General features: G+C 38.6%; 1 protein-coding gene across 2 annotated transcripts in view; it reads right to left on the bottom strand.

Annotated features, from left to right (window-relative positions):
* Window positions 1–13,549, bottom strand: part of LOC121314131 (rho GTPase-activating protein 21-like) — an 80,990-nt gene extending 67,441 nt beyond the window's left edge. The window contains exons 1-2 of one of the 2 annotated variants that reach the window (XM_041247074.1): window positions 12,809–13,549; window positions 11,689–11,920 (exon numbers count right to left, since the gene is read on the bottom strand). In XM_041247074.1, coding sequence (XP_041103008.1) covers window positions 11,689–11,763 — 75 coding nt within the window. In that variant the 5' untranslated portion in view covers window positions 11,764–11,920; window positions 12,809–13,549. Of the gene's footprint in view, window positions 1–2,818; window positions 3,254–11,688; window positions 11,921–12,808 lie in introns of those variants that run through there. The other variant, XM_041247075.1, reaches the window with a different exon arrangement.
* Between the last annotated feature and the right edge of the window lie 9,330 nt (window positions 13,550–22,879).

The following is a 22,879-nucleotide window of genomic DNA, read 5'->3' as shown; positions in this document are numbered from 1 at the left end:
CCTCAGCTTAAGTCTGGACCACATGAAATTCTAATTAAAAACAAGGTAAAGAAATGCTTCAATACGGTATTAATGTTGGATGTCATTACTTCTTGAAATGCTACATACAGTATTACAAAGGTACTCGTTTGTTCATTTTTGTATTTAGTTGGTTTATTATTTAAAAAACATACAGCTGTGGTCGTTTCAGCCCTGTATCTGTTGCATGTGTGCCACTTTTTCTACAATTATCGAATAATTTCAAAAAGTTAACGATACGATTATCACGAATATTCGTGATGTAACTTTAAAAAAAAAAAAAAGGATGGCGTAAGTAGATTCAAGAAAATGCACCGAGTCCTTTTCTTCAATCAGTTGTTAGGTTTATTGAAATATGCAGGGAGACTGGTCCCAGGTACAGGACAAACAGAATACTCGTTCTTACAATGTTTGCATGACATTAAATACCCTTCTGTATAGATGGTCCACCTCCTCTTTCTCTGACACTTAACCAATAGGAAAGGTACAACACATTATACTGTTGCCATATATTTAATTTAGTGTTTGTGTGTTGTGTGTGTGTGTGTGTGTGTGTGTGTGTCTGTAGTCTAGTGTGACAACCTCTGAACTGAGTGCATTCTTCAAACCCCTGGCACCCCAAAAGGTCCATACATCTAGTTTGTCATCTTCCTTGTTCATCTCTCTCTGTTTTGCTCGAGACCCTTTGAGTCCAGTGGCGTTATCGCTTATTCCCCCCCCCCCCCCCCCCGAGAACCTTAGGGTCCAACGGCAGTCCCTGGGAGCCTTTTAGCTCCTTTATGCTTTGCATTCCAAAAGTCTTACAGCCTGGCCCCTTCTTGTCCACAGCATTGTTATCTTGTTAGCTTGCTGTTAATGTTGGGCAAGAGCTTGTAGACACAAGGTCTCTATCAATTGTTAGCAGTACATGCAATTTGAACCAAACAGTCTGCTATCTGCAATATTAGTCTCTTTTCAGAAAAGAACACCAGTATAGCTCTGCCAGTCCACATGCGTAGCAAACTGCCAATCAATTCTCGATCCATGTTTTCCAACAATTCGTAATCCTGATATATCGTACTATCGAGAAATCATTTCATCACTAGGTGTGTGATACTGGAGTCACTTTCAAACATATTTTAATAGAAACCATTTGAACAAACCACTCAATTCTTTGAGTACCTTAAGATGCAAGACCAGGAGATGTAAATTATTCTGTCCTACAGAAATTACAATCATGTTCCTCTACTTTTAAAGATAGCAGCTGAGGATCTGAAACGCTGCGTTATAATTTTTGATTTGTGCCTGCTGCAGGATGCAGATAGGTCACATTACAGCACAAGTGAATCAGCATGTTTACTGCTGTCCAATACAAACCCCTATTTAAGGCTTTCAAATAAAAAGGACTGCCTTTATTGTCAATCCACACACCAAGTATGACTTTCATAAACACTTCTGCTCAACAAACTACGTGTACATTTGTATACCTTTTTTTTTTTTTTTTTTTTTTTTAAAATCACACATTTACTTAGACCAAGACAAGACAAATGCCATGATTTTATTTGTGTGCAAAGAGAAGATTTACCGTGAGAGTTGTCTTCTCATAAACACTTTCTGCATCAGACAAGTGTGTACTGACGTGAAAGTACTCTGATGAATTCTGTAAAAATTCCCTGTCCATCGTCTACTTAATCCCCACCAAGACCCTGTTTTTACAACCTCGTGCAATGAAACTTATAGGGGAGGTGAAAACGAGTAAACTTATCCAGTGACTAGGGCAATTTAAACACAGATTGAAAAATCTGCATCTTTCCCTTGGAACTGCACAGCCACAGCGTGTACTTAATCCCCAGCAAATGTTGCACTCTCAAGGCACTTGCCCACAGGGGCTAACAAAGGCAAATTCTGGGTGCCCTGACAGAGAGCAGGTGGACACATTCAAATGAAGTCCCCCAGCTATGCAGCTTCTAGCCGTTTGCAACTATGAATAATTGATGGTCTGCGATTGGATTTAATACAAACCACCCTGGAACACAGATGACATTCTCAGATTTTAATATCTGAACTGTGTTGCTCATTGAAATCCCAGCTGAAAAAACTCACAGTATGTGTAGGTCAGTCGCCTACTTGACTTCTGTAAAAGCCCTTTAGCAGTAGGCTGGATCACTTTAAGCAGCTTGGAGATGGAGGGTTTTCTTGCAGAAAGGGGGAGGGTGGCGTTTGGAATTGGCACGCACACAATTGAGCCGTCTTTTCCAACCTAGAGGTGACCCTTTAATCTAACAGTTAAGAAGTCATTCCTTCACCAGATTACAGCAACCAAGTTCAATTTTACCTAGAGGTGAAGCTGCATGCATGGTTGACAGTGTAACAGCATGCAAACCCAGCAGGAATAGCCTACATAAAAGCAGGTACAGTAATGGGAACAGTATACATTCTAAAATGTCTGCAGTCTACACAAAACCTTAAGCGCAAGAAAATAAATACATACAAACACTCACAGTATGGGTTATTTTGTAAGAATCCACTGTACTGTTTAGCCTAAAATGTGTTTCCAAACTTACTACAAAGGCCATTATTTATTTATTTTTTTAAATACTGCACTGTCCAGAGCCATTTCAGCTGAAGGTGCGATACTGTACTGCAGGTATCCAACATTTTTTTTTTTTTTTTTTCCCTGGGGACTGTGTGGACTGGTTATACAGATTAAATACATACAGCATGCAGTGCCCAGCATGACATCCTTCCATCACTTTAATAACTCCACTTCTTTTAAAGTGCAAAGCTGCAGAAAAAAAGAAAGTGAAAAGCTTGGACAAACCTGAGTGTCCCAGGCGCAGTACAGGTTGCAGATATGGCTGATCATGTGGTTGATCATGCCTGGCTATAGCGCAGTGTGCGAGTCTGCGACAGCTCCACTATCCCCGGCAGTCCCTGATCCCTATGGTACACAACACTGCTAAGAACTGTGCACTGATGAAAATCAGACGCGAGACCTTCCTCGCTCCCCATCTGTCACTCTAGCAGGCAGCCACACTGCGAGAAACATCCTCAGAAAACTAATTAACACTGAATTAATACATTCAAATGGATGAATTTATCAGAAAAAAATCCACAAAGGCAATCATTTCTCCAACGATGGGTGAGCACAAAGACAATTACAATCCAGGATCCAGAGGGCCATCTCAAGTACAGTACTGCAACAAACTGAATGAATGAGCAGCTTTGAGCTGTTGAGCAAACAAATCACGATGCGTCTGAAATCCTGCCCAGCAAATCCAAGTGCATGTGCGTCAGGCAGCAGCAGACGACTCTGCCAGGAAAGCATTACCAACTATAACTACTGTATGGACGGTAGGACATACAGTACTACTGTACCAGCTCAGGTGCCTGCCACTGAATCATTTTGCTTTATTTTGTATGGCCAAATGGAACCCTTCTGTCTCTTTCTCTTCTACTCTCTCCCTTTATACAGTATTTGATGCTTTGCTTTCTCTTGTTTGTCTTGCATTATGTTTAGATCATTCATTGTTACTTTGATGTCACTGCTTTCCATTTACTGGAATTATTTCATATATTTTGCAAATGCAACTTGTTTGTTTTGTGCTTTTTGGTTACACATCCATCATACCGTACAGTTTAAAGACAGTGTGGCAATACAATTCACAGGGAAATTACCTTAACATGTGGGTTAAACCGATACAGGAACACAACTGTCAACAGGAGCTACACTACTGCTGTAAACCAGTGCCCAAATGATACTCAAGGGGGGGAAAGCCCCATAATTCAATGCTGCTACATTAACTGCTGTTCCTACACAAAACAGAACGTAATTAGAATGTAGCCTTTGCGGGGAAGAACATTCTTGGCAAAATGCTGATTTCCAAGTACTCTGTCAAAAGGGAAATAAAAATAGGAAATAAACTGATAGTTTAAAAAAAAAAAAAAAAAAAAAAAAAAAAAAGTTTGACCTCCAGTAATAGTTTCAATGAATGTGTTTGTTCTATAATGTGCAAGAGAGGGAGGAAGGGAAAACAGCTTCTTGTGATCAGATACTGTATAGTGCACACACTGTAGAGTCCAGGCACTCGCTATGCAGTACAAGAGCTTCTCTCATCCAGTTCTAACCAAAGACACTTTGCATCCTCTATGACTTACTCAATGGGAGCACCATCTGGCTATTGCCTGGCTGCTGTATAACTCAGGGGTTCAGCACCCTTGTCAGTAGAAAGACTCAGCAAACACACGGCTATCAGCAACCTTTACAACACCAATTAGCACTGATCGTATACTCCACAGTGCCTGCCCAGATACTGTGCTCACAGTACATCCTATAGGTCTACTGATCTGTGCAGCCCGTGGACGTGACAAACCAAAGCCACCCACTTGTCTACAAAGCATTGTATTGAGTGCTTTGAGGACAGGTCTCTGCCAAAGCAACGGTCTGGGAATGCACTTTGGATTAAAGATTTTAAACCAGGTTCTTCTGGACTATGCATGGCAACACAGAGGCTCTGAATGTACAAACAGGCTTATCTGTAAAACAGGAATACCTTTATGCTGTGTCCGCTTTCAGCACAAACCAGGAGGCGGTTAGCAGACAAATGGTCATTTCTCAAAAGGCACAGAATTACTGAAGTTTCCCACCATTCACCAAAAAGTACAGATGGAGTATGAAAAACCATGATAATGACGGGGTTAACAGGATGTTTGTCTGACCTCCTTTTAGTGACAAGGATGCTGCTGTTTGGTTTTTAATTGACAAATTCTCACTAACAGCACAATCCACTGTAAATTACAGCAGGTTTAAACACTTGTGCCAAAAAATAATTATCAGAAACGAATGAATGGCTCGTGGGGGTTGGCAGAAACTTTGGAGTAGAAGATGAATCTTGGGTGGTGCCGATGGACCTCATGCACTGTATAGAGAACAAGGAAACCAATACTGGCTGGTTGAAATTGTATTGCCAGCACAGTCAATACAGCTAAACCAGACTTACAAAAATAAGGTTGGGCAACACATTCTAGTAGCTATCCATTGTATTGAAGGAGAGAAATCAAATGTGGAACCACTGCAGCGCGCGCCCTGGGATAATAACAGAACAAAGAGGAAAAAAATATTTAAAAATGAATTAAAAAAAAAAAAAATCACACACTGAACTTCTGAACCATTTCAGGGTAACGAAGCTCATTGTGCTATACAGTAAGTGACTTCTGGTCCCAAGTACCTTTTTAGCAATTTTGCTGCACACTATCAGGTTTAACAAAAACTTAAATTTGGACACATGAATTTGTCTCTAGTCTATGTATAATTATATATTTCACCAACAAGAATATTTCATCAAAAGTATACTACTGTAGGTTTTCACTGATTCAATTAAAATAATAAAAGTAGCTTCCCTATTGGAAGCCACACCCACAGTATTACTGTAACACATGCAGCGCATGGGACTGACAGAATGGAGGAGAGATCTGGCATGCAACATGTGGGTCCTGTAGAAACGCACATCATACGCAGTGTATTTACAGTGGTGAAGCTGTACTGTGTGTCCTGGTACTCCTGTAGGCTTTGATTGCATTGAAGCCTGGGCATGCATTGCCCTGCAAGCCTGCAGGAATAACATCAATTCAGGTTATAGAATCTGGTATTCAGGGGGCTGTAATTTCTCACATGACAACATCATAGCAGAAATCAATGGAAACTAGGACACCAAGACTTCAGCATGCATTTTACAAACCAAGGTCTGTGTTCGCCAAGGCTCAACAGGCTTTAATACTAATTGTCATGCTTAAGATCGATTGGAAAGCGTATTTATGGAAAGAATGCACAAGGAAAAGGATTACCATTAGTGTTCTTCCTGCTACTCCCCCCCAAAACAGTTTCCACACAGTAGCAGTATCTGAAGACTGAAAAAAAAAAAAAAAAACGTTTGCGTGAATGACCGTGTCAAATTAGTGTGGGGACATATGTGAACACACATTTCTTGAAATGTACATGGTGTCAAATGACTATTGAAAAAGATACAGTAGTCACTTCTTCACATGGTGAATGAATCAGCAATACGATAAATAAATAAACAAGTAAGAAAATGTTGGCTTCCTCAAAACACTAACTGGTGCACCCTGAAACCAGCCATCATTTCCAGTGGTTACCCATACAGGAAACATGTCAGTTCCAGCATAGACTGTAGCAAACCACATAACCCAATATTAACACTGGAATGGAAGCTTACTATAAAGGGAAGCATCTGGTAAGAACCCAGCATTCTGCAAAACCAAGAAGAGACAAATACATGTAATGCATGTGTAGCTGCTGCCTGTTCTAGTGCCCCTGAAACCTTTCAATTTTGGATTCTTGACTAAAACGCAATTAAAACATGAAGCAACACCAAACAAATCCCCTGCTTAACTGCATGCTAATAAATTAAAACACAGTTGAAAGGGTTAGATTACAAGAGGCAGTACGCTGTATTGCACGGTCTATGTAGCAAGACTTATAGGGCAGCCATTGGGTTTTCAGTATAAAAAAATAAATACATAATAAAAATGTGTGTGTGTGTGTGTGTGTATATATATATATATAAATAAAATCTCCATTCACATTTACAGAAATAGCTTGCATTTTTAAACATCATATTGCACCCTTCTAAAACAGGATGTCTTCTGTGTATATCCTCTTCAGTCACAATGCGCAGAATTGTATCAGGTTAAGTTTCTGATCTATTTTATAATACATGTTTTCCTCAATTTTGGCAGGACAACTTAATTTCTACAGGGGATATACATCTAGATCACAGCATATTAATTCTTGGCAGTATGACACGCGACAACTCCCCCATCCATTCAACAATGGGAAGGACGGAGAGTCAGGCTGCCAGACAGACGGGAATGTGTGCAATATCAATATGAGGCGCACTGGAAAAGCTTTGCATATTTTCCACCAGTTAATCACTTTCTTCCTGAACCTTTCCTTTTCCTGATCACACTCTGCGCCACTTATCGAGGCAAATATACGCCTGACAGGGAGATAACATCCTCCTGGAGATATTATTCAACAAAGACAGGAGAACAGTGTGCATTAGAGAAGGTGAACAATGTACAGCAAAGCAGTCCACTTCTATAAATAAGTGACCTTCATTTACTGATTCAAATAGGAAACCAGGATAGGAAAAAACATTTCAAACGAAATAATCAATCTTATTCTTAGTGTGTCCTTTTAAACTGATTTAACCTTAAAAACATTAAGATACTATAAACACCTTAAAACACAAACTTAAATTCCTACTACTTTCAGATCCTTATACTGAAGTAAATGTTATGTTACTGTACATTGACGAAACAGCTTATTCAGAGGGCATTGATTAGTTCAACCAACTACAGAGACAGATGTTCTCAATATTGTTGGAGTTATGCTGTACGCAGCTTGACGATCTGATTTGCGATGCATGCTGAACTTAGTTACTGTAGGGGGATGCTTTATTAGGAGAACTAAAATGAAGGGAAACTTGAAATTGCATCACAAGCAAAAAGTAAATACAGAAGGCAGATCTCCAGGATGAGCAGTAAGTAGGCTAAATGTTTTAGTTTTCACAATATCACAACCCCTCCACCCTCACTTTAACTACAATTGAGGACAAAACAAACATTCCAGAGATCCCAGCTACTTCATCCAGTGTTTACTCACCCCACTTCCCAGACAGTCAGTGCTGACAACTCTGCGTGGATGTTTCAATGGAGCCAGTTTCTGTAACCCATATCAGTGACCCAATATAACAAGCTTCTATTTTCCTGGCATACATAATTCTGCCGAATGAAGGAAGTGAAGCAGAAATATTCAGAACTGTTCAAGTCCTTTGACCACCGATAATCATTCAGATTTCCGTTTTAAAACAACTTCACACATGCCATTATACTGTGCCAGCAACACTGCCTCAATGAAAGACTAAAGCTTTCAGAAGTTTGGTCAAAGGTAGAACTGACATGGTGTGTTATAAAACATCACATTTTAAAATGTTTTTACTACAAGGTAGTTTACAACAGCATTCGAATAGAAGAGAATTTTAACTGCTGGCCCAGAAAATACACAAGAATTGCAGTGCGATTGAAATGTCTCGCTGGAATGCCTAGTTCCTTCAAACTTGTAAATGATGATTCAGCAGCTAGTGCTTTGGAAATTATATATAGCACAGCAGCCAGCACTAATGCGCTGCTGGGGCTCTGAACATCTTTCTGATTTAGCGCTATTCAAAAGAAATCTGCTGTCACCAAGCTACAGTGCTGACACACATATCATACAACACTGAACACTGTTGAAACTATTGCGGAATTTGCTATAAAGTTTCTTTATGTACATAAACACACACATACAAACACACAAGTATGAAGATTTAAAGCTATGGCTATCCCAGCCAATTTAGGTGAAATGCTTACACGTTTACTTTATATTGGGTACTTCGCAGCACGTCACACCATTCAAAACTGACCTACAGTACAGTACTGTGTAAAAGGGGTGTTCCCAGTGGAAATCATCTGAACAGTATTGTGGGTTACCTTCCCCCCCCTTTCCAGGACTGTATATGTTCATCTTTAGTAAGTGGTACACTTACAGTATGACTGAGCAGCACTTACCATTCTCCACTGCTATTCAACTGAGGACTCCCAACTACTGCAGTCAACCTGAAATGTAGTTTTGTAAGTATTTTCAAGCACTCACATTTCCCAATCCCTTTTCCTTTAAAAAGAAGCACTGTTTCTTGCCATGAACACTGCTCGCCCAGTCAGTGTGTCACAGGGGCCTCAGCTGGCTTCACATTGAGATCTCAGCAGCACTGAGAATGTATAATGACCAGGAGCAGCTGTGCATGAATTACCCTGGCGGGAAATGAGACCTTAACCAGGAAAAGAAGACAGGCCTTGGAATCTCGCAACATGAACAATAAGAGCAAAATAAATGAGACGCTGATGGCGCAGTGTGTAAATTTAGGTGCACAGTAAATAAAGCCAGAAACCAATTTGCATTGTGTTAGTGCAATGGCCAGATATCTGTCAAAACATCAAGCTCCCAAACAATCTGGAACAGACAGAAAAAAAACAGCCAAACCAGACCTGAATGCTGTACTGCCAATGAAAAGAAGAAACACCCTGTTTTAAGTGATACCACTTACAAACATCTCAACTCCATGTTCTTACAAGATAGCCCAATGGCAGGTTTCTTCCCATGTATTATACAGTACTTCATTCCCTAAAATACAGTGTTAACAGTCAAAGTGCCAACAGTGTGCAATCATGCTCCCAGGATTTTGCTTTTTGCAGTATGTTTACACAATGCCAGCAGAACTGAAGAACATGCGACTAGCCTCAACAATCACTTCAGTGTTACTAATGCACCACTCCCTAGGATAAAGCCTGCTACACCAATGACTTCATCATACAAGTACAGCAATAATCTGACTGGTTACAAGACACAATAAGAGAGATCCACCCCTGCCCCCAAGTCGTCTTTGATTTTCTGAGATTAGGTGACTATCAGCGGGACACTAAATTATTTTGTGGCAGTCTGCAGGCGACTTACAGCACAAGCCTGGTAGGACTTCAGACAGTCATTTTGTTCAGAGAGACATTAAGAATATATACATACTCCCTTGGCCTGAAAATGTAATGAAATCTGTACATGCTGCTCTTAAATGCAGTCTGTAATCAAAGCTGCATTTAACAGCAGCAAGAGTATTTCATGCTATGTAACATATTTGTTAAACTGCAGCAGGATAATGTACCAGTGCTTTCAAAGACAGATTACTTTAACTATTACTGAGTTACTAACCATTTCCTTCTTTAAACAATACCTGCTTTATAAGCTTTCATCATTACTTCTTCATTTGAAGACTGACTTGTTTAAATGGAAGAGATCTTAATAAAAACGAGTAGCTGCAGAGCAAAATTTACAATAAATTGTGTGTGGATTCAGGCTATCTTGATCCACCTTAAAGGTGAGAAAGTCAAAGCTGACAAACTTTGTGCTGCAGCCCTGCAACAGTCATTAAACTTGACAGCAACACCTGGAGACACCTGGACTCAAACTCACATGTCTGTTAGATTCTGGCAGAACAAACAATGCTTAAAATGCTTTTAACAACCTCCAGCAAACATTATGCAATAGTACAAAGGTTACTATTGAATTTGACAAATAGGGTTACCTTTACTCCCAAGAAAGCACATCCTTGCACAAACAACCAAAACAAACCACCATCAATTACAGGCATTTTTGCCAGTGGAATAGTAGTATTGCAATACTGTGCAAGGCAGGGGTGGAAATAAGACCCCTATTGCATAGCATTTTCACCCATTTTAGGTTTTACTAAGAGCTTGTTTAGCCAAGGGTGTATGGGTAACAAGCTCATGTGTGTCCTATTAAAGTCAAAGTAAAACTAGGTACCGATCAAACTTTCATAACAGTATTATAAGCCACACCAAGTACTGCAAAGCATTTCCTTCTCAAACAACTATCCTTAATCTAAGAGAAATACTTCTGAAGCTTTACAGGAATTACCTATTAACCTTTTTTCTGAGGAGCCAAACATTAAGATTTAAAAAAAAAAAAAAAGTCATCATTGCAACATTCTGTGCAAGCTTGTACTGACGAGTTTAATTTGTCTTTTTCATCTGCCTTGAAGAACTATTCCAAAGTTCAAAAGGTACATAAACACACATTTTCAACCTGCAAAAAGTATAGTCTTTGATAAACTATATGCGATTCACTTTCAATACATAAAGCTGAACAGCTCTGAATCTTTAGAAGCAAACTACAGTGTAAATAGCATGTCTGGCATTCGCGTTTCATTTACTTCACAAAGTACTGCATTGAAACTTGCAGTCTCTGCCCTTTGATAATGCATTTACTGTCGGATTCAAGATAAGGTTCTGAAAATATCCACAAACGATTTTATTGATTTTAAAAAAATTAAAAACAGATAAAATAATCTTGCCAGGGACTGTTTCACAGTCGATGCCACTCTAAAGCTACTAAAATCGACAGTAGAGCGCCACAACTTTTCTAAAAATCCAACAATATATTTTTTAGAAATATAACCTTTTAAAATAAACTGGAGGACAAAGCAAGCACCGCCAAACACATCTGACACATTATACCGAAACTTAACACTGAACAGGTTTTCAAAGGACAAAGCACTTTAAACTGTACTTTTAAAAAGGAATCACTGAAACTATTCTACAAAGATTACACAAAACCGGAACAGCTGTAACAGTCATATTCTATAGGCGATGTGACGTTCAAAAGCACGCTTTCTGTAACTCTGGATAACATGCCACACATTCCCTACAATCTACCTGCATGACTTATTTAAATCGCTGAGAGAACACAGAGTGAAACTCCCGGCAACAGAAAACCCGCCGTGGTTTTAAAAGATTTTGTATACACAAAAAACAACCAGTTCGTTTTTGTTTGTTTTTTTCGCATTACTAACACTTTGCATCACCTCAACTACTTCTAACTACGTTGCCAAAAATAAGCATTCGGTTTGAGCCTGGCGGGCAAAGTGCCTGATTGTGTGGCCTTAACTCAAATGCCACAGAGCAAACGCGTATCCCGCTCCAGCAGCCTTCATAATTTGGTAAAATGGTGTTTCCCATCAGATGAATTATACAGCTACGTTTCCCCATGCGTGGTTTCCTTACCTCGCTCGCTGCTGATCCCGATGAATGTTTTCTCTCGCCATCTTCCCCGGGTGAACCTGTCCATCGTGTCGCCATTATTTCATTTCAAATTACAAAAGGCACAGACCAAGACTCCGCATTGAAAAACACAAATCCGAAAGGAAGCGTGAGTGTGCAGGCGTTATAAAACCATAGGTCCCCGGCAATCCACCTCGTTGTCTTCCCTCATTTCGTCGGGAAAAAAAAAAAAAACCTAAAGAAAAGAAAAGAAAAGAAAAAAAACGGGGGGTGGGGGGCGGAAAGAAAATGAGGTTCTCGGTGTTAGGTTTTGCGCCTGTCCCTTGTTAATTACAGTGGCCAGTCATTAAATCAGAAACAACAGAAACACTGCTCTCGACAGAGAAAGAGCACCACCCAGTCTGCCTTGGTTCATTACTATACAGTCACAACTGATTTTTATCACTACAGAAATGCTGGGGGCCATATCATATCCATAAAGTATATAAATAATCTGCAGTCTATTTGAGCGTGCAAATAGCGAACTAATCTGTTTATTTCGCTTCGCATATACGGAGACGGTTGATGTCCTCAGCGTCGAGTTATTAAACTAACAAGACAAGAAGCCTTACTAGGAGGTCCACTTAAAGGAAATTATTTTTGATATAATAATAATTTATTAATAACACGTATTTGGGGTATGTATTAGCCTCAGAAAAGTAATTTTCTGAATGTGCTTTGATAAAAACAAAAACAAAAAAAACCATTATACTGATTTTTGCTATTGCTAGAAAAGTCCATCCCAAAACGTTAGTTATGTCAGTCTAACAAATAATACATATCAGATTGAAAACCAAAACGTGGTGTTTTCCATAAGGAATACTATTGCTCTTTGTTCACTTCTTTTTTTAATATGATCAGGTGCACTCCTTGTAGGCGTTTCCGTATTTAATAATTAATTACCTTAGGCTCGCACCAGAGAGATTACATAACCAGCTACATGTACTCATGTTAGACTCTGTAACTTTACTATCCTCCAGGTCTATTGATTTTCAAGCATGGTGATTCTTGCAAAAGCAAATTAGCAGTCATAGTAGGCTATCATCAAAACAAGCAAGTAAAACAAAAAAGCCATTTCATTTACCTGATCTAAAGAAAGTCAGCACTGCTGTAGTTCATTAACCATGTACTAAGAGTTCAGGGATAAATGCCAATGTACATCAAAGCGTTATCTTTTGCTGCTTCTTCTAAAGTTACAGCAAAAGGCCGGCCCCTCAGGATTTGTCCTCTTGTCGACTGAGCAGAGGGGATCCCTCTGATCGCAAACACAAGGCTTGTTACTTCCCGTTCTGCCCTGGGTCGTTCTTCAGTCCATTTATTTATTTCCAGTGTAGATTCATCTCTCATATTAAAAAAAAATAAATAAAAATACAAAAAATTGAAAAGATACCCAACAAATATGTATCCACAAGTGACATCTTATTCAAGCAGTTTTTTTTTTTTTGTGTAGAAAAATTAATCCAGCAGCTACATTCAAATTGCAGTCAATTCAAATGCCATGATAAAAAGTGTAAAACGAAACTCCTTTTTCAAACGATACAGAACAAAATGTATGTAGTTCCACAACAAACCTTCATTTTTTAAGTATCAAGCGTCCAGAACAGTTGGAGCTTTGTTACTTCTGCTTACTTGAACAGGAAAAAACGCCTCTGATATTCTCCAACCGCATGTTTTCCCTCATAACCTGAAATAACAACGTTCACAAAGTCATGGTCCACCCACTACACTATTGTAGAATTGGGTTTCGATTATAGGTTCGTGGAAAACATTTATTTCCATCAGTATTCCTTTCTTATCCCTGCGGTGGCGCGGCTGACTGTTGGAAATGCAGGACGAATCCCGAGAACCAGCCCCTCCCGCTTTGTCAGAGGCACACCCAACCAATCATATTGAACTTTTTAATTTGTAATTTAAACTCAGCCAACTGGATGTGTTCTTACATACCTAACAGAGGGTTAAACTCGACAGTCCATTTAGAGTTAAAAAACAAGGTTTGTTCAGTTTAGTCAGTGGAGATAGTGTGGTTAAAGGTCAAGTGGAATTTAGTTTAGGCTAAAGTCAAGGTGTGCGGGAGCGATAAAGAGAACAGGTCGTTTGGACGGAATAAACGAAATCTAGTTACAAGCTTGCTTCATCAGGTTAAATATTGATATGTTGCTGATCCACGACAAAGCTTGAAGAACTCATTTTTTTTGTTAGATTTTTACATAATAATTAGCCTAATTTTTTTTTTTTTTTAAAGTCCAAATGGAATCCTGTCCTCAACTCTTTCATGCATGGAATATTGAAAACACCTGAAAAAAAGGTTTATTTTTCATTAAAACTTTTTTTTGATTTATAAGGGGATACATTGCATCTTCATTGAGGCTATCATCCATTTTCGTCTTCCATAAGTCTCCATGTAAAGACTTGAGCGTTTTTTTTATTTTTATTATTTTTTTATTATTTTTATCTGTCCCAAAGAGCTTGCCATCCTTGAATTGGTTATTTTATTTATTTATTTAGATATCTTGCGTGTTGTTTTTTTTTTTTTTTTTTTTTTTTTTTTTTTTTTTAGCAAAACGGGTACATACACATTTTTAAAATAAAATCTCAAAAGAATGCCTCGACACCTGTTTGTAATGATCTTTGTATATAAAGCAATGAAAGTACTGTAATTTCAATGACTTCATTTGAATCTATGGAATGTGAACTTGATTGGTTGTTGCTGTGATCGGTTGTCGTTTGATTGGTTGTCGCTGTGATCGGTTGTCACTTGACTGGATGTCGCTGTGATCTGGCAGACCTGTTTTGAATCTACAGCAGGATTTGAAGGAAACACTACGACGTCACAGTGAATGTCTGTTCAAAAAGTCTGGGGATGAGCCACTAACCCTGTACAGGTCATTGTTAGTGTTTTTGGAGACGCAATATTGCTAATGCCAACACGTAAAGAATGTCTGTCTCCAAACGCTAAGATAATTATCAATACTAGGGTTTTGAGACTATTTCAAAGCTGACAATAGAGTTCTTCTATTTCATGGCAACTCAAATCAGAGTGCTATAATATTGAATATGTTTTATAAAATACTAACAACACACCGTTAGTTCAGTTGAAGTTAAACACTCAAATGGATTTCACATTATAGTATCATCTCTGGGCTGTAAATACAGAGCAAAGTGTGGTACAGCACAGAAACAGCATAATTAAAGCACTGTAAAGGGCGTTTATAGAGGTACTAAATAAAAAAAAAAAAAATTAAAAAAATACTATTAAAATAATATCAACGGTGATTATTGTTTGGCGATATATATATCCAGGGCAGAATTTGCCATGTGAAATATCATCTGCAGGGATATCTAGATGTAACGAGTTAATGAAGAAAGCCAGGCAGGAGAGGTTTGTTCTTTGCAGTCAATGTTTCTAAGACCATTTGATATTTAATCTTTAATGGTTGCAAATTTGACAAGACCTTGTTTTCACATTGCATCAGGTAGGTGCTGGGTCTTTGAATATCCCTAAACAAGACACCAGCACAACTTTCACACTCTGACCGGGCCTCCCATCCTGCTTCGTTATGATCCTAACTAATACACAGCTGTTTGTGGTCCTTAAATAACATTTGGATAACATTTTAATTTTTTATTTTATTTTTTTTTTAATGGCATATCCCGATGGTGACTATTTTGGCTAGATTTGTATGAGATGAACTCTAGGCAGGAGAGGGTCTATTGTTTTGTACTTACTTTTGAATCTTGGCAGCATGTTGACAGTAGGGGTGCACCCCTAGGTGACAGCCCTATTTATCTGGATTATTCCTGCAGTGTCTGCGCTTTATTTATAATTGACCGGAATGCGTGCCTATGCATGCTGCGCTTACCAAAGCCCTGATCGAGTTGGGACAGGACGCCCTTGGCCTTTCCAGCATCACAGGCTTGGAATGCCCTTCCTCTTGGAGTATGAAATATTATTTCCTGGCTGGCTATTTTAACCTCCATTCCTTTTTTTTAAACCACCAAGTGAAATATTGCTGTATTGTACTATTTAATTGTGTCTACTTGTTTATTAGGTTGATCATATTTGAACACATTTATGAGTTCTAACAACTCATTTTTTCAGGTATGGAAGGGTAGGGGAATGGAAGATGTGTTTGAGAATGAGCTAGGGAAGGGGGGAGTTTACAGTTGCGTTACCCTGTTTTGGGACTTGGCTTGGATACCACAAATCACACCCCTGCTATTCATGAATGTTTAAGGTTGACCAACCACAGAGCAGATAACCTATGGGAGGGTAAAGTACCCCTAGCAGCATCCTGATGATTGAAACAGTTCAGCTCTGCCTCAGCTCACTGGCTGTACAAGAAATTTTACCAGCAATGTTTTCAGCTCATATTCATATATTATTTTCAAGCAACGTTAATATAGATACAATAGGCATAGTGAAGGTTCTTTGGGTTAGCTATTAACGCAGAGTTACTGTAAAATATCATACAACCTCATTAATGATGTTTTACATACTTAATAATGAGTAGCCTTTGTTCTGTCAATTCAGTGCAGAAATCCACTGAGGATTTGGTGTATTTTGCTGACTGAGAATTAATTTAGTTTGCTCTTGCCCTACCCAGCCACACACTTGCACATAAATACAGAAGGTGCCATGCCTCTAATATACACAGAAAAAAACAGATAGGATTACTGTGGCACAATAGTAATTGTCAATCACTAGTTAGATGAAAAATGGAGTGAAAAAAAGATTTTGCATGAAACATTCATATTATGGACTTTTCCTTATTACCTTTACTTAGAAAATGTACTTTAAAAATCCTCATTGTCAACAATTTCCCTCGGACCTGGGATAATTCATGCTATATCTACTGTACACCACCATGCCCCATCTACTGGCCTCTGCATTCCAGCAGAATGTAGATAATATTCCAGAAATCAGATCAATAAATAGAGCTTTTTTTTTTTTTTTTTTTTTTTTTAAATAATTCCACACCCTTAGAAACATTTAGTATTGCTGCTTCCTGTCATTATTAAGAATAGACCATGTGGAGCTAGTGTGTTATCTAAGAGAACCAGTAGATTCATTTGGATAAATGTCTGGTAGTTAAATCTGTAGGGTGGGAGTTGCTTCCAATAACCCCTGGTAGACCCCTGCAGCCCCTCTCTTAATAAACCATGCAGCTTCAATTTAGCCCATTTCACTGCTGTTGTCATGACTTGGACAGCTTATATTCTTATTCCTGCAATTGCCTCACCAGTGTTTTTTTGGCTCGCGAGCTTCTGGTTTAGGGTACAGTGATTGTTACCAGTACCACCTCTTCCTGAGAAGTCTGTAGGTATTTTGCTTCTAATAGTCTGATATGCTTTTCCAAGGCTCAAAGTCATCATTAGAAGGTCAAAGTCCATACTGGGGACATGGTGTGCTTCGAAGGGTGATCCTGACTGACCTGATAATCTGTGGGAGGCAAACAAATAGAAATATATTCTGATAGAATTACACAATATACACTTAGGTGCTGATTTTCAAAAGGGGTAAAATAAGAGCTAGGTCACAAAGTGATTTCTAAAACTTGATTTAGGTCACTAAACATATGGCTTTCAAAGGGTTGATATAAAATGTGCCATGTATCCACCTGTTGAACCCTTAAAATAACTTAATTTAATTACATAAATCAGGTCTTAAAAATCATTTTGCGACCTACTTCTTATTTTGCCCCTTTTGAAAATCAGGTCCTTGCTTTCTCTAACGAACACCGTGTTGTGAAGAATGTGCAATGAAAACAACATTACAGACTTCAAATTATTTCTAATTTTATGTTTGTTTGTTTCGTTTAGGATATGATTAATTGGGAATCCAATGTGTCTGAATAAAAGTCTTCTGTATAAATGCAGTCAGGCTATTTTGCAGTTTGCCAAATGTATTACAAGCTAACTTTGGCAGTCTCCTAGTTCAGTAATATTTGAAAATGTTCAACATTCATTGGCAATGGTTCTGCCTTCACCCTCATATTTTAAATCCATATATTGTACTACATTGTATTCCTTTTAGCACCAGTTACCCTTACATTGTAGTCCAGTGCATACAGTACAGTATATTTTATTGAATTGTGAAATAACGAATACAGCTTGCACTATAGTTTGCTACATTGTCTCTCTCTCTCTCTCTCTCTCTCTCTCTCTCTCTCTCTCTCTCTCTCTCTCTCTCTCTCTCTCTCTCTCTCTCTATATATATATATATATATATATATATATATACACAGCTCTGGAAAAAATTAAGAGACCACTGCAAAATTATCAGTTTCTCTGGTTTTACTATTTATAGGTATGTGTTTGGGTAAAATGAACATTTTTGTTTTATTCTATAAACTACTGACAACATTTCTCCCAAATTCCAAATAAAAATATTGTTATTTAGAGCATTTCTTTGCAGAAAATGACAACTGGTCAAATAACAAAAAAGATGCAGTGTTGTCAGACCTTGAATAATGCAAAGAAAATAAGTTCATATTCATTTTTACACAACACAATACTAATGTTTTAACTTAGGAAGAGTTCAGAAATCAATGTTTGGTGGAATAACCCTGATTTTCAATCACAGCTTTCATGAGTCTTGGCATGCTCTCCACCAGTCTTTCACATTGATGTTGGGTGACTTTATGCTACTCCTGGCGCATAAATTCAAGCAGCTTAGCTTTGTTTGATGGGTTGTGACCATCCATCTTCCTCTTGATCACATTTCAGAGGTTTTCAATGGGGTTCAGGTCTGGAGATTGGGCTGGCCATGACAGGGTCTTAATCTGATGGTCCTCCATCCACACCTTGATTGACCTGGCTGTGTGGCATGGAGCATTGTCCTGCTGGAAAAACCAATCCTCAGAGTTGGGGAACATTGTCAAAGCAGAAGGAAACAAGTTTTCTTCCAGGACAACCTTGTACTTGGCTTGATTCATGCGTCCTTCACAAAGACAAATCTGCCCAATTCCAGCCTTGCTGAAGCACCCCCAGATCATCACCGATCCTCCACCACATTTCACAGTGGGTGCGAGACACTGTGGCTTGTAGGCCTCTCCAGGTCTCCGTCTAATCGTTAGACGACCAGGTGTTAGGCAAAGCTGAAAATTGGACTCATCAGAGAAGATGACCTTACTCCAGTCCTCTACGGTCCAATCCTTATGGTCTTTTGCAAACCTCAGCCTGGCTCTTCTTTGCTTCTTATTGATGAAGACTTCAGCCCTGCCCCTAGGAGCCTGTTTCGAACCGTCCTCGCCGTGCACTTCACCCCAGCTGCCGTTTGCCATTCTTTTTGTAGGTCACTTGATGTCATCTTATGCTTGCTGAGTGACATTCGAATGAGTTGGCGGTCATCCTGGTCAGTGGAGAGTCGTTTTCGCCCTCTGCCGGTCTGTAGCTTTGTTGTCCCCAATGTGTGCTGCTTGACCTTGTTCTTATGAACCGCTGTCTTTGAAATTTTAAGGATGGAAGCAACCCGACGCTCACTGTATCCCTCTGCCAGTAAAGCCAGAATTGAACCCTTCTTTTCCTCACTCAAAACTTTCCTTTTCAACTCTTTGGGCATGGTCAATAGTTATTTTTTGATTCCAATTACTTTTGAGGTACTACTAGCACTGTTTTACCATCCAGCTGGTCCTATTGCAAGAGGATAGTGATGACCACAGGAGTGGTTTTTATACTTTTCCTCGTTAAATAAGATTTGGTTCAGGTGATCCCCAATCAGTACCTCATTCAGTAGAATGAGGTGTGCCTGTGTTGGAATTCAACAGAGACTGGAATGGAATGGCTGCCATACATGTAGAGATGCTGATTTAAGAAAAATTTGCAGTGGTCTCTTAATTTTTTCCAGAGCTGTGTATATGTATATATATATATATGTACACACACACACCAAAATACACCTAGAAAATTGACACTGAACATTTGTTGAAGAATATTTCATACATGAGTAAACAAAATCTTTTTTTACAAAACCATACTCCCTATAAATGCAATAGGAAGCAATACTGATATATTAATTAAAGCCTTCATTTATTTTATTAAAATGCTGCTTTTGTTGCTTGTGACTCTATCTGACACATGCTCTAGACAACATTCCATCTTCACCCCATGAACAGACTATAGTGTAGTGTAAGATTTTTCATATCTAATTAACAGTATATATTTTATAGTTCAATATGTTATTCAGTAATGCAGTTATATTTTCCACACATTAACAAACCCCTACACTATACAGAGTTATTGTCACAAATAGGGCAATGATGTCACATGCTACCACTTCTGTAAAGATTCCATGACAGATGCAGAGAAAGACAATAGGTAACAGTGTTCTGTTCTGAAGGGAGGCCCTCAGTGACACAATGCAGCTGGACAATGGGAGGGTTCTTTTGACTCATGCCAAAAAATGCCATCTTGCACAAGAGTGTGGTCTTATCCTGCATTGTCCAATGCTGAGCTCTGCTGTCTCTAAATACAATACACTGGTTATCCTGTACGAATAATCTAATCAGGAGGCGAGAAAGGGGCTAGAAAAAACTTGTGTGTATTGTATCACTCATCGCTTTTTATTTCATAAGAAAAAATTGGAAATGTGGAGAAAACATTTTTTTTATACAATTAACAATTCATTATACTCTATTAACTAAAACTGTAACTGTTCAACCTGCAGTATCCCATAACACTGTTTAGTTTCATACAAATAAGTAATAATGGTTACATGCCTTTCTGTGCACTCTGTGTAATTGAAATGCAGACTGTTGTCCATTTCCTCAAAGAATGGAAATATTGGAAAGTGGAATGGAAAGTCCTGGAAATATTATTGCCACTGCATCTCTAAATGAACCAAACAAGAATGCTCCAGCTACCCCCTTTGGCAGCACAAGGACATGCGGAAAATGGCATCTGGAAGTTATGTTGTAAAAAGGGGGGGGGGACACGACTCATGCATTTTCAAAATGGTGTGTTATACTGATCAACATATGAAACTATGCAGATAATATTTCAATGAAAAGGAGTGGCTGACTAAGATAATTAAGCTGGACTGGGTTGGGGTGGGGTGAGGTGCTGGGATGCCAGCATCATTACGAAGGCTAGTTGACAAAACAGAAGACAGGAGGTGCCCACCTGATGACCCCTGCAAAGTGCCCCACCCAGCCTGTTCCGTACAGTTGCCATGGTGAGATGCTAGGGAGGCCGCACTTAGGTTGATCCCTGGAGCCAGCATTGCTGCTGTTGTGTGTGCTGATGTACCAAGGAGGCTGCACATAGGCTGATATATTACAGCAAAGCTACATCTTGATTGGTTCCCACCACTATTATCTCATTTTATCTTGGCATAAGCCAAGTCTAATATTAGCATGAAGTAAATAGGAGCTACTCTCATATAATAAATATCATAAATCCGTTATCTATTTTCAAACCGTTACAGTCAGTAGACACTCAATACAATAAAAACAAACAAACAAACAGAAAAAAAACACAACAAGAATGATATTTTTGGCAGTCGATAACCCCAAGTAGAATTGCTCATAGTCTTTATTTTTTTTTGTTACAGTATATGGCCAGAATCCAGGTCTGGCCCTCTGAATTTCATTGCCATTGCTTGCCAGTGTGACTGACCCAAGCATCTCTGAAACCATCTTTTCTTTTAGTTTCTGAACAGTACAGAAATGAACAGGCTATCCTGACTGCTGTCACATTGATTCAAGTTTTTGGAACAGTATTGCTCTGCAGAGAATAAACAAGACTAGCGTTCGGTTGGATTATTGGAATCACATGGCGTTAGGTTCAGTGTGAGGTCACCGTGAGAATGACAGGAAGATTATGCCACTCGGCTAAAAGAGGAATATCTGTATTCCTGCTATGTGTGATAATCAACTTGTTGTAGATTCATGGATAGAGATACTGCGGATTCGGCTTCTATATCTATACAATATGAAATTGTTCAGGCACCACACAGTCGGCCCTGGGAAGCAACCCCCCTCCATCTTGTCTTTTTGCTGGTACCGTATGAACAAGATAACAGAGAGTGTCATCACAGACAGAAATATAACCCAGGTATTTGCATAGAATACCCTTTCAAACCCTGTGAAACAAGGGTAGCAGCTTTTAAAATATATTTTTTAAACATTTTCAATCGTACAATACAAAACATTCTCTAATATATAACTAACATACATACATGTATAAATCTAAACCCACAACCCACACCTTCACAATAGGCATAGTACGATAACTAACGGTGCATTTTTTAAAAGCCACTATAGTAAGCCAACAGTACTGTTTTTCATGTATCTATTTTTGGAATTCATTTATAAATGGCCCACACAATAAAAGAGCAGCTGTTTTGTAAAATGTATCATTTTATTGTTACTGAAAATAATATTGGAATGTTTTGTGACATTTTGCATACATCAAAAAGATGCCAATGTACTGTTAGAAAAGTTTATGTTTTTTACAAATAAAGGGCCTGGACTATCTGAATGTCAGCAGAAAGACATCGTTTAAATCAATTCAACAGGCCCATGGTGGTATGCTTCCATTTCATAGAAACGGATACAGTAAACCTCTATTTATAAACTGACTGTTAGTTAGATAGAACCTTATTAAATAAACAGAGCTCTGAATAAAAGCATGAGAACCTGTGCAGGACAGACAGCATCTTTACAGTTCTCAGGCAGTACAGACATCTCTTTCTTTCCCCTAGTAAAGCCACTCTCTTCTTGCTGCGGATGAACCACTTGTTTCTCAGATTGGGTTCTGTGCCCTTTGTTAGAAGGTCATTCCAAATGAGTGACTTCACAATGCCTCCCTGCTCTTGGAATCTCCTTCTGCCATTCTTTTTGAGTTCCACTTACATTTCTGCTGCTTCAGTTGAAGTGTATTCTTTGTCCGGAAACAAAAGATGGATATGAAGAGTTGGTAATGTATTTGGTCAACCTAACTGTCTTGAAAGGTATACATTTGAGTAAAAACATATACAAAACATAACAACTATCAATTTACAGTAAGGTTTGTATTTGTCACGAGTATTTAATCTCATAGACATGATCTAAAGATGAAGAATAATGTAGATAAATTAGAAACATAAAAGGAAGCATTTATAAGTAATCACACTTTTAAACTCAAAAAAGTTTAAACAGTATGTTTTGATTTAATA

Source organism: Polyodon spathula, chromosome 4 (genome assembly GCF_017654505.1).
Source record: "Polyodon spathula isolate WHYD16114869_AA chromosome 4, ASM1765450v1, whole genome shotgun sequence".
NCBI lineage: Eukaryota > Metazoa > Chordata > Actinopteri > Acipenseriformes > Polyodontidae > Polyodon > Polyodon spathula.
The sequence above is the reverse complement of the archived record's forward strand: the minus strand, read 5'-3'. Positions and strand labels throughout refer to the sequence as shown.